The sequence below is a fragment of the Ochotona princeps genome, chromosome 5, assembly GCF_030435755.1.
Source record: "Ochotona princeps isolate mOchPri1 chromosome 5, mOchPri1.hap1, whole genome shotgun sequence".
Lineage (NCBI taxonomy): Eukaryota > Metazoa > Chordata > Mammalia > Lagomorpha > Ochotonidae > Ochotona > Ochotona princeps.
In genome coordinates this window covers 97,033,092-97,048,946 of record NC_080836.1, presented here as the reverse complement: position 1 = coordinate 97,048,946, position 15,855 = coordinate 97,033,092, and the positions used below count along the sequence as shown (strand labels likewise).

At 41.4% G+C, this 15,855-nt stretch overlaps 1 protein-coding gene across 9 annotated transcripts in view; it reads left to right on the top strand.

Moving 5' to 3' along the window:
* DOCK10 (dedicator of cytokinesis 10) overlaps positions 1 to 15,855 on the top strand; it is a 271,550-nt gene that overhangs the window by 161,326 nt on the left and 94,369 nt on the right. For all 9 annotated transcript variants that reach the window (XR_009245506.1, XR_009245507.1, XM_004576766.4 and 6 more), the window contains exons 5-7: positions 9,610 to 9,682; positions 9,876 to 9,998; positions 10,548 to 10,682. Coding sequence is in view for 7 of the 9 variants with exons in the window: in XM_004576766.4 (XP_004576823.2) it covers positions 9,610 to 9,682; positions 9,876 to 9,998; positions 10,548 to 10,682 (331 nt within the window). In the remaining 2 variants the exon portion in view is untranslated. The remainder of the gene's footprint in view (positions 1 to 9,609; positions 9,683 to 9,875; positions 9,999 to 10,547; positions 10,683 to 15,855) is intronic.

The window sequence follows — 15,855 nt, the reverse complement described above, 5'->3', positions numbered from 1 at the left end:
CTCACTGTTGGCCTTCGTGATGATTGCATTCAGAAAGTCAGTGTTAGCCACACTGATTTTGAAGGTGCAGTTGAAAAGCAAAGCAGTTTTCAATCCCACGACTTCCCTTTTCTGAAAATATCTGTGGGAAGTGGTTACAGCCTGGAAGCCATGTCCAAGCAACTGGAAGCATATCAAGTGAGGGGCTGCAGACAGTAGAGTTGTGCTACTTTGCTGCTCTTTTAAACAGATGTCTCTCCTCCGTCTCTGAGTCAGTGGAGCACTTTGGTGACTCTGTCTCTCTTAAATATCACTTGTCTTCTATTCATGATGCCATAAAGAAGAAAAGTAAATAGAAGATCTCAGATTCACTTCTCTAAGAAGCCATAGGAGAGCATCTCCAGACAGATTCTTGCCATTTATTGCAGCAGCTTTGAAGATGCTGCCTGGGCTACCTGCATCAGATATTGGAGTGTCTCAAAGTCCCGCCTTTTCTCCCAATTCCATTTTCATCCCAGTGTGTATCCTGGCGGACAGCAGGTGCTGTTTCGATTGCTTTGGTCCCTGCAGCTCTTCTGTGGGACCCTGTTTGACTCCTAGGCTTCTGGCTGCAACTGTCCGCGCCTCAGTTCTTGTGAACACACAGGGAGTGAACCAGGAGAGGCAAGATCTGTTGAAATCTGACCTTTTGAGTGATCGTTTCAAAAAGGGAACAGTTTATGAACATTTTTGAATTGGGATTTTCATACAACATGCAAAGACTAATCTCATGAGAAGAAATAATAAAGTAGCCAAAATAGTGCTGAGAAGGGCCTTTGCTTCAACTAAAGGAAGAGGAAGTTGATACCAAGAAGGGGAAGAATAAGACTGCCACAAAGTCAAAAACCTTAACACACTGTACATTTTGAAAATGAAAATTGGAAGTGCTGGAATAGAACCCTCTGGCATGTACTTAACAGGAGCAAAGACCGTGAACAACAGGCTCACTTATGAAAGACTTGACAAAGCCCTGAGATCCCCTCAAGGATGCTTGTTCCTAGGTCAGTGTGGAAACTCGTAATCTAAGCAGGTCTCCCAAGACTGAGACCTCCTGGATTAGGAGAAATCTATTCTGATTGCTTCTAATTTAAATGGATAAATTCCTTTTATGGACTGCTGAGGGAGTAAAAGTTTGCAATCACGTAAGAGAAGTAAGGGAAATTTGTTCTTTGAATGCAATATTGTGTTATCATTGACTCCTAAGAACTCCATATTTTAAAAGTGTGTTTTCATAGAAACTGCCAGAAGATACATTATTTCAGCCTATCATTGAAACTGAAGCCTACACAGAAAATGAATAAAAATGACTCTGAGCTCAGAACTCCAAAATACAAGAATGGCATAAAATGCTTATTGCCACTGACTTCACTAATTCATGGGATAACTACAGAAATATGTGATGACATGTTTTAGAAATTTGCTGTAGATGATTTGATAGAATGAAGACATAAGGAAAAAATTGTATGAAAGTGTATTTTGAGACATAAGTTCAAATGACATGATCAGTTTAGCTGGGCTAAATTACAACAGCTTTTTTAAAATTAAAGAATATTTATGGAATGTCTACACTGAACCAGAAGTGACTAGTGTTGCCATGTATTATCTAATTTAATATTCACAGCCCTATGAAATAGGAACTGTTCTGCCTATTTTATTGAAGAAACTCAAGCACTGAAGTGTAATTTGCCCCCAGCCTCACATCTAATGGTTGATGAAGCACCCAGACTGCCCCAGTTCCATTCTAGGGGTCCTGGGAATAATTTGAGTATAGATATGAGAAATGAGTCTGTCTGTGAAGTCCAGCCAATGGTGAGTTGACAGGTAGACAGGTAAGATCCCTTTATTGCAGGGACCACATAATCCTACTAGAGAGGAGGATTTCCGAGTCAGCAGCCTGAAGTACAAATCTTTTTAAGGATATTCAAAGAGAAGACTTCTTGCATAATTAGCCCTGCAGAAAACAGACAGACACGAATGATGGATCTTTGAAGGCCAGCCAGCTTTGCACAGAGGGAACACTGGGAACAGGACTGGTAAATGAGTCCTCAGGAGTCTGCAAACCTAAGGGAAGTCCACTGCCTATCTGCCATGACTGACCTCACCGCTGAGCACTCTCACACCTCCTCTGTGTCCCAGCCCTGACAGTCTGTTCTTCGGTGCTGCAAGCTCGGTGTCTTCGGAAAGTTAGCTCCTCTGGTACCTGCTGTGTGGTTATTTCGCTCAGAACATCACAAGACCCACTGCTTCTCATATTCAACATGCATCTCATGAAACTGTACATAACCACTCATCTAAACCTGGCTTCTACTGCTCCAGTTCCATCAGTCATTTCTCCTCTCATTGACTTTGTTTTCTTCAATTTTTCCAGTGATATTTGCGTAACACCAGAATGTTGAAGTATATGTACATTGTGAACTGGTCAACTCTGGTTAATAAAGAAGCAGATCCCCTTCCATAGCTATGAATTACATGGGTAAAGCAGATCACCATTCTTTACCTTTCTCAAGAGGAGGATATGCTGCCATGACCTGTAGTCACCCTACTGTACAATAGATACCTTGAAACTCATTTTCTTAACAACCATTTTCACACAAGGACATTATATTGGTTACTTTCACTTCACGAATTACTGACTCGCTCCTGTCCTGGTTTGAGTTCAGGAACATTTTTTCTTGATGTGTGTTTGTCATTGTTGCAGCTTCTTCGTGCTTATTACTGCCCAGAAACTGAATCATGGATTAGAAAGAATGACTTTCAAGAGTTAAGACAATCCTTATACTTACCTGGCAGAGGAGATACCATGATCAGGAAGAGTTAAGACAGTTCTTGCTAACTGTTTGATCAGATAAACTTTTGAGTTAGAAAAAGCAATTCGTGAAAGGGTCATGCTCATAGTCACTAAACCTTGAAGCAAGATATGCCCAAAATTGACATTCAGTGGTGTGCATATTTTAAGAGATTTGTCTGTGTTTATCTGAAAGAATGACTGTCATGGAGGAGTTGGGGAGCTAGAGACAGGGAGAGTTCTTCTATTTGTTGGTTCACTCCCCAACTGCCCGAGCTGGGCTGGGCTGAAGCCAGGAGCCAAGAACTCCATTTGTGTTTCGCACATGGGTGGCAACATTAGCAGGAAGCTGGAGTGGAATTGGAGGACCTCTTCATTTCCTATCATTTTGCTTGTGGTTAGAGTCCTCTGTCTCATCTCTTCCAGTCTTACGGGGAATACCATTCATTCTTGTAACCTACTGTCATCCTGTTAAGGCTATGGAATGCTGTAATTTGTTACATCAGACTGTATTCTTGTACCCATTAAGCAACCTCTCTCAATCCTCTATCCCTGAGTCTAGTAATCAATATTCTATGTTTAAATTGACTATGACTTTTTAAAAAAGACTTATTTTGTTTTCATTGGAAAGTCAGATATACAGACAAGAGGAGAGACAGAGAGGAAGAGCTTCCATCCATTAATTCACTCTCCAAGTAAGAGTAATGGCTGGAACTGAGCCAATCTGAAGCCAGGAGCTAGGAGCTTCTTCCAGTTCTCACACACAGGTGCAGGATCCCGAGGCTTTGAACTGTCCTTGACTGCTTTCCCAGGCCACAAGCAGGGAACTGGATGGGAAGCAGGGCCGCTGGGATTAGAACTGGTGCCCATATGGGATCCTGGCTCTTCAAGGTGAAGACTTCAGCCACTAAGCTGCCACGCCGGGCCCTGACAATTTTTTAAATCTATACATCCACCAATAAACACCTAAATTTATTCAATGGCTTGGCTACAGTATCTAGTATTGTAATGCACATGGGAGTGAAAATACCATATTCAAATGTTATTTTTATTTCCTTCAGATGTATACCCAGCAGTGAATTGCTAGCTGATTTGAAAGACCTATTATAAAGTTCTTAAATAATCTCCATATTATTCTCAATAATGATTGCACTAACTTGCATTCCCACTAGCCATGTTTTGGAGTTACGTTTACTCCACATCCTTGTAAACTTTTCTTGCTAATTGTCCCATAACAATTTCCAAATATCATGTAAGCATTCAAACAGACGAGGAAGTTGAAAGACTTGCCTACAACAAAAACACCAAGTCGCATCATTCAAAATACGTCTTTTACATTGTTATGTGCTTGTTCGGTAGCTTTTTTGTCTCTTCCACTCATGTGTACTGCCATCTATCACTGCACCTGATTTCTGTGTCATTTCATCATTTCATTACTGAGTCAAATCATCATGGTGAGTTGAAAACATTGGCACAGTGCCTTCCTAATGGCTTCAGCTGTAATTGTTCAATAGAGATACAGAGTCTGTACCTTGTGCTTTCTCTTTTAACTAAAATTGCATACAAGGGAATCACAAATTGTGCTTTATCTACTGTATAACTTGATCATGCAATATCTGTGTGATTCAAACCACCACAGAGATGTACAAAATTATACTACCTTTCAAGAGTTAGCTGACACCTTTGCTGGTCAATCCTTACCTCCATTTCCCTCTGATTTTTATTTTTCCTCTGGCTCATGTCATGCATGTTCATATGTTTCTGACTTCTTCTATTCAACATAATTCTTCTGAATGATATCTATACTTCTGCTTAGGTTAGCTGCTTCTGTTTTCTGAGCGACACTCCTTTGTGTGTGTAACGAAAGTAGTTTGTTGGTTCATTCCTTCCACATTTTGAGCTGTTTTTCTTAAATCCATGGGCCTTAATGGAAACTTTGATCATAGTGTTGACTGTCTCACTTGTCATTTCCACGACTCAGCCGAGCTTCTTGCGGGAATTCCTGATGAGTATTTTGCGTTGACATTCATGGGACTCACGCTCCATCCCTCTGCCTTTTGTTTTAATGACATCACTCAGTGGAAAGGATGCGCTCTTCTTCCCTCATTCCTAAGTATATTTTTAGAAATCCACATTAACAGGAAAACGGTCTGCAGAACATCACTAATATGGCAATTCACACTCCAGAAAAGGTGCCTGCAAAATTACTTTTTGTAAGAAAGAGAAGGAAAGAAAAATCACCCTGGCCAAAGGGCACAGGATAGTTGAGGACTGAGTAGCACTGGCTCGAGACCAGAGGGAAACAGACAGAAAATGGTTACCAGTTCATGTTCAAGTTATCTTTGCTTGCTTTGATTGGGTTTCCCTATTCATTTCTTTATTGTCCACTTTGGATATTTCCTCAGTACTCCCTTTAGTGAAGTGCCGTTAAAAAGAGTCGTGGGACACTCATGTTCCATCCACTGCAAACAAAGTATTTCAAGTTGCTACTCTAAAAACAGATACATGAATCTGCCTCTGAGTCTCAGCCCAAGTCAGTTCTCCCAGGAGGGACAACAAGGCCTGGTGTCCCAGAGCCTTACCTGCCAATCAAACGAGAATGAGACAAAGTGTATTTTTGGTGGAATAAGAACAATTTCTCAGTGGTCCTAAAATAACCCCTTGTGATTTGCTGCTTGCTCTGCCTTCACTTAAAGTTGACCAAAAGGGTCAGGACAGTTAGCATCCATAGCAAGTCCACAGTTAAATTTAAGTAATTTTGACACTTAAAAGAAAGGATCATAGCTACAAGCACATCAAGATTTTTTTTAGAAGAAAAAAAAATGGGTGAAATCTTGTTTCACATGCTTATTAAAGACGTTTTAATTAATGTTTCTTAAATACAGGAGTTATTCCAAAGACTTCTAATCTTGTTTCTTTTGTCACATGCTTATAAAAGTCATCCTTGTGGGCTTTGCTTTCAGTTCTGCAAAATGACAAAATGATGTGACACAGTGAAGCCCCAGTATTATGCACAAATGTCTTGTTATACACACAGTTAAATAACAGACCACATGCAACCCACTAAAGCTTCTACATAGACTTATTCTTTGGAATAAGTGTAAATAAATCATATTATTGTTAATGTTTTTCAAATTTGAGATAGCTTATGCTCATACATGTTAACATAAACACCTCCTGAGAACCAGTCTTCACAGTAGAAATAATTGCAAAATCTACATTCTCTTCCACTTTTATTTCAAACTTCCAGTTGTTGAGTTAGATTGTTATTAACATTGCATTGGTCTTGTGATTTAATCAGGACAGGAAGAGAGTCCAAATTCTGTAGAGTATAGAATGACTTCATGGAGATCATTTTGGGGCACAAACTGTCACCAGGTTATAATGGAATATGATTCTGGCTTATAAATAAATGAAATTCTGATATATGCTATAGTGTGGCAGGATGCTCAATATGATGTGCTGAGTGACACAAATCATGAAGAGACTAACTCTATGATTCATGGATGGAAGATACCTGAATAGCAGAATCTGTAGAAACAGAAAATAGAACAATGGTTACCAAGGACTGGAGTGGGGGCCTTGGGAGCTGTTGATTAATGGGGTCAGTTTCTGTCTGGGACAGCCCAGAGCATGGAGACCAATGGTGATGATGTTTGGCCAATTGTGTCAATGTACTTAATGCTGCCCAACTATATGTTTAAACATGATTGGATCATGTTTTGTATCATGCATATGTGACGTCAACACAAAAGGGTCCTTTTCAGGAATCAGAATGTGAGTTTTAGCACAGACTTCACCCAAATAATTGTGCGGATGGCATTCTTCATTGGTTTCTAACATTTCCTACTATAAACTAGTACTAGGCATGTTCTTTGCTCTTTTATCCTTGATCATTCATCTTCCTGTCTAGTATACTGTCAACAGAGAAAGCAGTCTGTGATGGAAACACAAAATGCAGTTCTGGCCATTATCTCAAGAGTTGGATTCAGTAGTTGTTTTCTACATGATGCAAATAATCAAAGGAAACATAAGCATTCAATGGGAATTGTTTATATATGGGATTTTATATAGAAAAACAATCCTAGGGGAGAGCAAGCCGGGACACCTGGAGACCCAAGGACATGGCAGGCAGCAGAGGCAGCAGAGACAGCAGAGCGGAGCTGACATAAACAGGTACCCCAGCAGCAGTCGGAGTGCCTCCTGCAGTCAGGTGGGAAGAACCCCAGGAACACGCAGTCAATCAAGCCACAAAATTGCGTGGCCCAGTGATTTATCAAAATTTGATCGTAAAATGACTGACAGTCTCCTACATGTTTGGGAGACACTCCAGTGGCAGCATGATGAACTTGGGAAGATTCATGAAGACACACATTGTGAACCTGGAGGGAAGAACAGAGAGGAGGGGAGGGAACTTGGGGGAAGGGGAAGGGAGAGCTCAGTGCCAACTAAAATGTATCAAAAAACAATGAATAGAAATAATTTTTAAAATCTGATCATGAGTAGAAGCAGAGTGGCAGAGCTCCTTTGGGCAGGTGTGAGATTGGGGTGGATTTCACCTCCCACCCCCACCAGTGCCACATCAGATGCCATTCTGAGTTCTGTGGCAAAGCCCCTGATGGGGACAACAGCAAGTTACACATGTGGTAAGCCAGGGGACAACTCACTTCCAACACAACACATTGCACTGGTCCCATTTGGAAAGTAATACCGACTTGGTGTCCCAGGAGTTCCACCCAAATTAGATCTGGGTTGCCCCCAGACAGCCAGGTGCCACAGACAGCCTTGTGACCTAGTTTAATATCAGAACTGGTTTCTCTGTAACCCCCAGTACTGCTGGAACTATGATAGGAGAAAGACAACGAACAATAATGCAGCAACAATATGGGGTTGCAGGGCACAGAGATTGGCAAGCTGGATGCCTGGGCTGTACAGGATGTGACAGAAGCATAGCATGGGAGTCCAGAACTGCAACTTGCTGGAGGGAGTGGTACCAGTGGCACAAATGGAGACCAGGGCACTGAACAGGATCAGTAAAATCAGCCTGTATACCTGTGGACAACACAGCTTAAAAAACCAGCCCCAAAGAGAAGAATCTGCTAATCTGAGTTGCAATGGCCACAGGCAAAAGAAGAGGGCTCCCCAACAAAGAGGCAAATGGCGGTATCAACCTCACAGTTAACTGAGACAGACATCAAGAAACTGCTGGGTAAAGAATTTATTAAAAAGACTTATTTATTTTTATTGGAAAGGCAGATATACAAAGAGAAGAAGAGACAGAAAAATCCTCTGTCCTCTGATTCACTCCGCAAGTGGCTGCAACAGCCAGAGCTGAGCCGATCCGCAGCCAGGAGCCAGGAGTTTCTTCCAGGTCTCCCACAATGGTGCAGAATCCCAAGGCTTTAGGCCATCCTCTGCTGTTTTCCCAGGCCACAAGCAGGGAGCTGGATGGGAAGTGGAACAATTGAGACATGAAGTGGCACCCATATGGGATCCCGGCACATGCAAGGCAAAGATTTAGTCGCTGTGCTATTGTGTCAGGCCTCAGATAAAGAATTTTTAAAAATTACTGTGAAGCTGCATGGTGCATTTACTTTATAGAACACTACTCAACCATTTTTTTCAAAAATGAAATTCTACCATTTGCAACAAAATGGTTCCAACTAGATCAATTTGCTCACTGAAATAAGCCAATCCCCAAAGCACAAATATCATATGCTCTTTCTGAAATAAGGCAACATTTACACAGAATACAAAACAAATAGATCTGTAGGTAAACATGTATATACACATATTCTCATAGGTGAACTATCTAATGGAGACTAGCATATTGGGAAGTGACGATACAACGTAGTATATATTTCTGCTTCTGAATGAAAGGAGCACTTCCCATGAAACTGTTAAATCTACCTTGACAATAGGATACTAGATTATCCACCACTGTTAATAGCTACAATACCATGATACACTTAAATAGCAGAATGATGGATTTCTGACTGTTGCTGAAGGACTATACTATTGTAATAATATGGGAGAATGACGAAGAGTGGGAAGATAGGGAGGGGAGTAGAGGAGGTGGAATAGGGAATCCCTACACCTCTAACACTGCATCATGGAAAAAAAATAATAACAAGAAAAAGGAATTATTACATATCAAGGAGTATCTGAACTCGGAGTGATGTCTGGTTTCCTTTTGGCCCTTTGTTGTGAGACAGAATCCAGCCATGAAAAGCCACTTGTCACTTTTCTTAGCATTCGTGGATCTGGGTTCACCAGTGGGCTAAGACTCACATAGGCATTTCTGTGCTACCCTGGAAGAGGGCAAAATGATGTAACTAACTGACTTGAAAACCCTTTGGGTGCCCATTTGAATAGACCCTGAATGCAACAACAGCACAGACTAGTGGTCATAGCACAGCCTGATTCTGCAGAGGGGGATTTAGGTAATGAAACTATTAATGTTTAATATTCTACCTCGAGATAATGCAGGCATGAGAACATAAACTACTAAACCTTTCAAAATTATCCTACTTGTCTTCATGTAATTCAAAAACATCTGTGCAAGTCTATACAAATAATACGTGATTTAAAATATGTATTCACCCCAAAAATAAAATATTACAGTGTGAAGGAAAGCAAATACTTTCAAAGGAAATGGGACTCTCACAAGACTGCCTTATTTTATTAAAATCGGTAAAAGTATCATGCAGTAGTTGTTACCTAGGGAACAGGTGAAAATGAAAGCAAAGTCTTAAATAGCAAATCAGAACCTTGTTTCTTCTTCTTTTTTTTCTTTTCAATATCAGAGCAGAATACAAACCAGAGAAACTGCCTTCGCATTCTTTTGAAGTTGATCATGAAGATGTGGATAAAGATGAAGTGAGTAACTTGTTGAAACATAGATGGTGGGTTCCTGGCTGAGCCTAGAGGGCTTCATGTCAGCTTGGCAGGAGCTGAATGGTGTGTGTTTTGAAGTTACACAAGATTCTGGAAGAGGAGTCAGGGAAAGGAAAGAAGTCTTGCTGTTCGGAACAAAAGATGGTTGTGGATTCTGATGCTGTTTTTTGTGCAGGACACCACTTCCCACTCATCCTCCAAGGGTGGCGGGGCAGCAGGAGGCACTGGCATTTTTAAATCTGGCTGGCTGTACAAGGGGAATTTTAACAGCACCGTGAACAACACCGTTACTGTTCGGGTAAGAGCACACCGACGTGGACCCTTGTATCTGTCACCTCTTGTTTGATCACAGAGAGCCCTGGGCATTGAGTTTAGGTGTCGTGTGATTTGAAAATTTTAATGTTTTGTTTATTGATCTAGTTATGTGAGAGGGGAACAAACAGTGAGATGTAGACGGAGCTTCCATCTGCTGGTTCACTCTCCAAATGCCTGCAGAATTGGAGGTATCTGATCCAAGCCAAGGAGGATGCCGGGAACTCAGCCCATGGCAACCGCAGTGGCAGCAGGCATCGAACTCCTTGAGTGCTCGCCTACTGTCTCCTGGGGTCCACAAGAGCAGTGGCTGGGGTTAAGAGCAGCAGCAGGACTCTAGTTAATATTCCATGCTGGCATCCCAACAAGTATCTTAACCTGCAGACCATCCAGCATACTTTATTCACAAGGGAATAGATTCTCTTCTCTAGAAAGCTTCCTCAGAAATAGAGTGCTTCCAAAGAAATTAGAAAAGCTTCAGTTCCCATGATCAGCAGCACACTGCAAGTAGATCTACTTCTTTCTCTTCCTTTAGTCATTCAAAAAGCGCTACTTCCAGCTGACTCAACTGCCAGATAACTCCTATATTATGAATTTTTACAAAGATGAAAAAATATCCAAAGAGCCAAAAGGCTGCATCTTTTTGGATTCCTGTACAGGTGTGGTGCAGGTGAGTAGAAAGCATTTTTTTTTCTATGGAGGTCTTTTCATTGAAAAAGTGTATTAGACACATTTTTACAGAATATCCAATGAAAAACTAGAACTGTTGGCGACTGTGTGATTCAGTGAAGATTAAGATAGCCTAGATTTCGGCTTCTAAAAAATTTGCTTCTAACAAACAAAAAAAACCAGAAGTAAGCCAACAAATAAATAAATAAACCCAGAGTGGAAGCAGTTGGTAAAATTTCAGTTAAGAAAATAAACAGAATGGAAAGTTAAATTGTGAGCTCGGAAAGCGGTATTAATACTCAAGAAGTCAGTAAATCACGCTGGAGACTACCTGGTTTCTAAACTAAAGGTGACCAGTTGCATATCTGCATTTAGGAAGGTCATGTTATGTAAATGATGTACTTCAGAGCTTGCGCTTCACAAATGCTATCTTTATAATTACCTGCTAATTATAATTGGGGAGTACATTTACAGTGTGCACACATATCATCCTGCTTTTAAACAAGATATTTTCTTCTAACACCAAGATTACAATGATTCCTAGTGCTTTGAACAGGTGACGGATTTCTGCAGACCTGGTCTGCAAATTGTTACAGAATTTGACATGGATGGCTGTGGCAGGGAGACATCCATAGAGCTCCAAAGCATTGATTCCTTCTATTCCGATGAAACAGTTGTCCTTTCTTACCTCTTATGTAAAAATTGAAGAAACCAAGTGCTGAGCCATCTTTCTTGCAATTTCTCAGTAGATCTGGGTCACTGGGGTACAAGACACATGAACAAGAGAAACACTAAAGAGATATGCAAGGTAAAGACATGAGGTTTATATTGATGATTCATCGCAGCATATGCATATTAGAAAATTACAATGGACGAAGCACTGTGGAAAAGCCGTAGAAGGAAATAGACATGATTCCTATCTTCAAGGAGTTTCGGAACTAAAGGAAGGATGCCCTCCTCTCTACAAAATATCTGGCAGATGCAAATACAACATGAATGGCATACTTCAAGCAGTGTGCCTAATGACGTGCAAGAATGATGTCACTTATCACCTCACAGCACTGTACTGTATTGCACATGTATTATACACACTTCCATATGTTACATCTGCACGTACTTATTTACTGACATTCCATTACGCTAAAATGTACATTCAACAAGGGGCAGCATAGTTTTGCCCAAGCTGTGTGACTGGCACACAGGTGGCTCCCAGTACATTTTTTGTTGAGTGAATGAACCAACCAACCCTCAGAGAACAGAATTACATGGACAGTGACTGCCAACCACAGTAACTTGGGTTTGATGTGTGTTTCCTTTTAAAACTCTGCTGCTGGGCCCGGTGGCATGGCCTAGTGGCTAAAGTCCTCAGCTTGAAAGCCCTGGGATCCCATATGGGTGCCGGTTCTGGTCCCGGCAGCTCCACTTCCCATCCAGCTCCCTGCTTGTGGCCTGGGAAAGCAGTCGAGGACCGCCCAAAGCTTTGGGACCCTGCACCCATGTGGGAGAACCGAAGAAGTTCCTGGATCCTGGCTTTGGATTGGCGCAGAACTTGGGGAGTGAATCATCAGACAGAAGATCTTCCTCTCAGTCTCTCCCTGTCTCTGTATATCTGACTTTGTGATAAAAATAAAATAAATCTTTAATAATAAAACAAAAACCAAAAAACCAACAGAGAACTACATATCAAAAAGGTAAAAGCAAAGCTATGCAACCACAATGTTCCATTGTGATGATTATGCTGGTAGCGTCTTTTACAGATTATTGCAGGCAGCAGCAGTTTTATTTATTTTTTTTAAAAGATTTATTCATTTTATTACAGCCAGATATACACAGAGGAGGAGAGACAGAGAGGAAGATCTTCCGTCCAATGATTCACTCCCCAAGTGAGCTGCAACGGGCCAATGCGCGCCAATCCGAAGCAGGGAACCTGGAACCTCTTCCGGGTCTCCCACCCGGGTGCAGGGTCCCAATGCATTGGGCTTTGCTTTTACCTTTTTGATATGTAGTTCTCTGTTGGTTTTTTGGTTTTTGTTTTATTATTAAAGATTTATTTTATTTTTATCACAAAGTCAGATATACAGAGACAGGGAGAGACAGAGAGGAAGATCTTCCATCCGATGTTTCACTCCCCAAGTTCTGCGCCAATCCAAAGCCAGGATCCAGGAACTTCTTCGGTTCTCCCACATGGGTGCAGGGTCCCAAAGCATTGGGCTGTCCTCGACTGCTTTCCTAGGCCACAAACAGAGCTGGATGGGAAGTGGAGCTGCCGGGATTAGAACCGGCACCCATATGGGATCCCAGGGCTTTCAAGGGGAGGACTTTAGCATCTAGGCCATGGTGCCGGGCCCCCTCTGCTAGTTTTAATAGTCTTTGCAGTATCTGCTGTAAGACTTATTCAGACAGTCATTAAACAAAAAAAACTTGTATGCCAGAACTCATCAAACATACCAGGCATCAGTGGACATTTTCTCATTTCCTATGATTTAGGAAGGGAAATGGAAGAACTATGACGAACTACACTGAACAAAATAGTTGTACTAGCTACAAAGGGTCAGTAATTCAAGAGAAATAGAGGAAAATTGGATGAGTAAATGAGTAGCTCTTGATTATCATTTGAATGATTTAGCAGTTGCTCTTTAAGATTATTATAAATTCCACTGATTTTTTCTTTGTTATTTCTGCTGTTTACAGAGAGTGAAATGGAAAATCATCCAGTTATCTCAATCTTGCCCAGTGCAAACATCTCTACACTGCAAGTGATTCTGTTTTTCTGAAAACAGATAATTTAGTTTTTAAAAGTGGTAGAGAGAATGTTAACTTTATTTATAAATGCCACTCTTTGAGAAATAAGAGCGTGTATACTTTATTTAAGCTTTGAAAAATATTTCAACATTATTGGTGTTAACAACATTATTCAGTTCATTTGAAGTACGAACAACACTTAGAGAATCAACTTGATGTATTTTTGCAATGTTTGATTTTTTTTAAAAGATTTATTCATTTTATTACAGCCAGATATACACAGAGGAGGAGAGACAGAGAGGAAGATCTTCCGTCCGATGATTCACTCCCCAAGTGAGCCGCAACGGGCCGATGCTGCGCCAATCCAAAGCAGGGAACCTGGAACCTCTTCCGGGTCTCCCACGCGGGTGCAGGGTCCCAATGCATTGGGCCGTCCTCAACTGCTTTCCCAGGCCACAAGCAGGGAGCTGGATGGGAAGTGGAGCTGCCGGGATTAGAACTGGCGCCCATATGGGATCCCGGGGCTTTCAAGGCGAGGACTTTAGCCACTCGGCCACGCTGCCGGGCCCACAATGTTTGATTTTTAAAACTGTATTTGACTTTTGACACCTAGGTTTGAGAGCAAGTTGTAGCTCAAACCACCTTAATTTTAATGAAAATATAAGCATTTTACAGAACTTTGCATCTCCCTGTCCACATTTGCAACATCAGTTTGATTAAGCAGATTGTCATGTTTTGCTGTCAAGACAGAGATTCACTTGTTCTTCCTGTACTTGGAACCTTAAGGATAGTCTAGCAAAAAGCAGGTGCTAATCTGTATTGATGGTTCTGTTCCTATCCCTCTGACTGTACTGTGAGTAAGCAGATGCTGCAGTAGGGAACCTGTCTCTCCTTTCGTATCTTCTCCTAGAAGCCTTGAATTCATCCCTCGATTCTCCCAGCAAGCAGTTTGTTTTGTTGATGTCCCGCGTTGGAGTTTGCCAAAGGTGCATGTGAGACTGTAGAAGGAGCAACTGTCCCACTTTTGCTAGAGAGAGCCTGGCATCTGGGAGCTTGCATTTTTAGATAAGCTGCCAACGTGGTTGGTTTTTTTTGTGTGTGTGTGGGTTTTTTTTTTTTTGCACAATAAAGTTTGAGCCCACTCTCGCTATTGCTGTACCTACTTTTTTTTTTTTCATATAAGAGCCAGAAATTGTCTTTCTAAATCCAACTCTATGCCTTGTTTGTCCAAATCATTCTCTTCTATGGTCATAAAATACTATAAAGCAGGTTAAGTATGCTTATTTTGAAATTTTCTGTGTAGCTAATTGGTTAATGTCTGTCTCCCCCAAGTTTTGCTTTCACGCACTACAAAGGGAAAACCTAGCATATGTCTTTTATGGAGGAACACTGCTGAGGCACTATGAAAAAAAATTAGGATGTACGTGGCTGTTGGGAAGAGCCAGATCTGTGAGTGAATCATTCAGAAGCAAAGAGTTAATCCATGCTTGACAACAATACAAAGCTATGGACGGAAATGGAGAACCTGCCCTTTGAAGATTCTATACAGTAACATTTGAACAGATTTCCATAGTGAGAGCCACAGCTAGCTTTTTAGCTACTCTTCCCTCCCAATTCCTGAGTTTTATGGTTTTCTCAAAGCTTTTATGTTACACCAATGTGTATTCTCACACACTTAGGGAACTCAGGATTCCCCAGGTCCCAGCTACCTCTTCAGTGTGTGATGGTAGCAGCCCTGTAGCAAGCAGGGAGAGCAGCAGGCATGGCATCCTCTGTGCCCTCACCCATTGCAGTATGTGGGTCAGGTCAGTGGGTGGAATTGGGAACACAAATAGTGGAGTACATAAAGAGGTCATTATCCCATGTGTGTCACTAGCTAGCGATGTAATTTCAATAAAATATTTATTAATTTCCCTATACCTCAATTTCATAAGTAAATGGAACACTACAATTTGTCTCATCGGTTTGTTATGGCGTTTAAATGCATTTTATTAAAATACCAAGCAAATGTTTAGTAAGTGTTACATTTGCGGCAGTAATCTTGTAGAAGTTGAAAGTAGCAGCTAACTTCAGACAGTCCGTGAGAACATCTCAAAGGAAGAGAAAATACCAGAAAGATGTTAAGAGATTATTTTTGTCACCAAGAAATGACAATTCTATTCTGAAAAAGAGTTCTCTTTTGTTTAGCCAAAATTTCACGTACTACTCTCTTGGTTATTCTCCTGTTTACAATTATAAGTATTCGGGCCCGGTGGCGTGGCCTAGTGGCTAAAGTCCTCGCCTTGAAAGCCCCGGGATCCCATATGGGCGCTGGTTCTAATCCCGGCAGCTCCACTTCCCATCCAGCTCCCTGCTTGTGGCCTGGGAAAGCAGTTGAGGACGGCCCAATGCATTGGGACCCTGCACCCGCGTGGGAGACCCGGAAGAGGTTC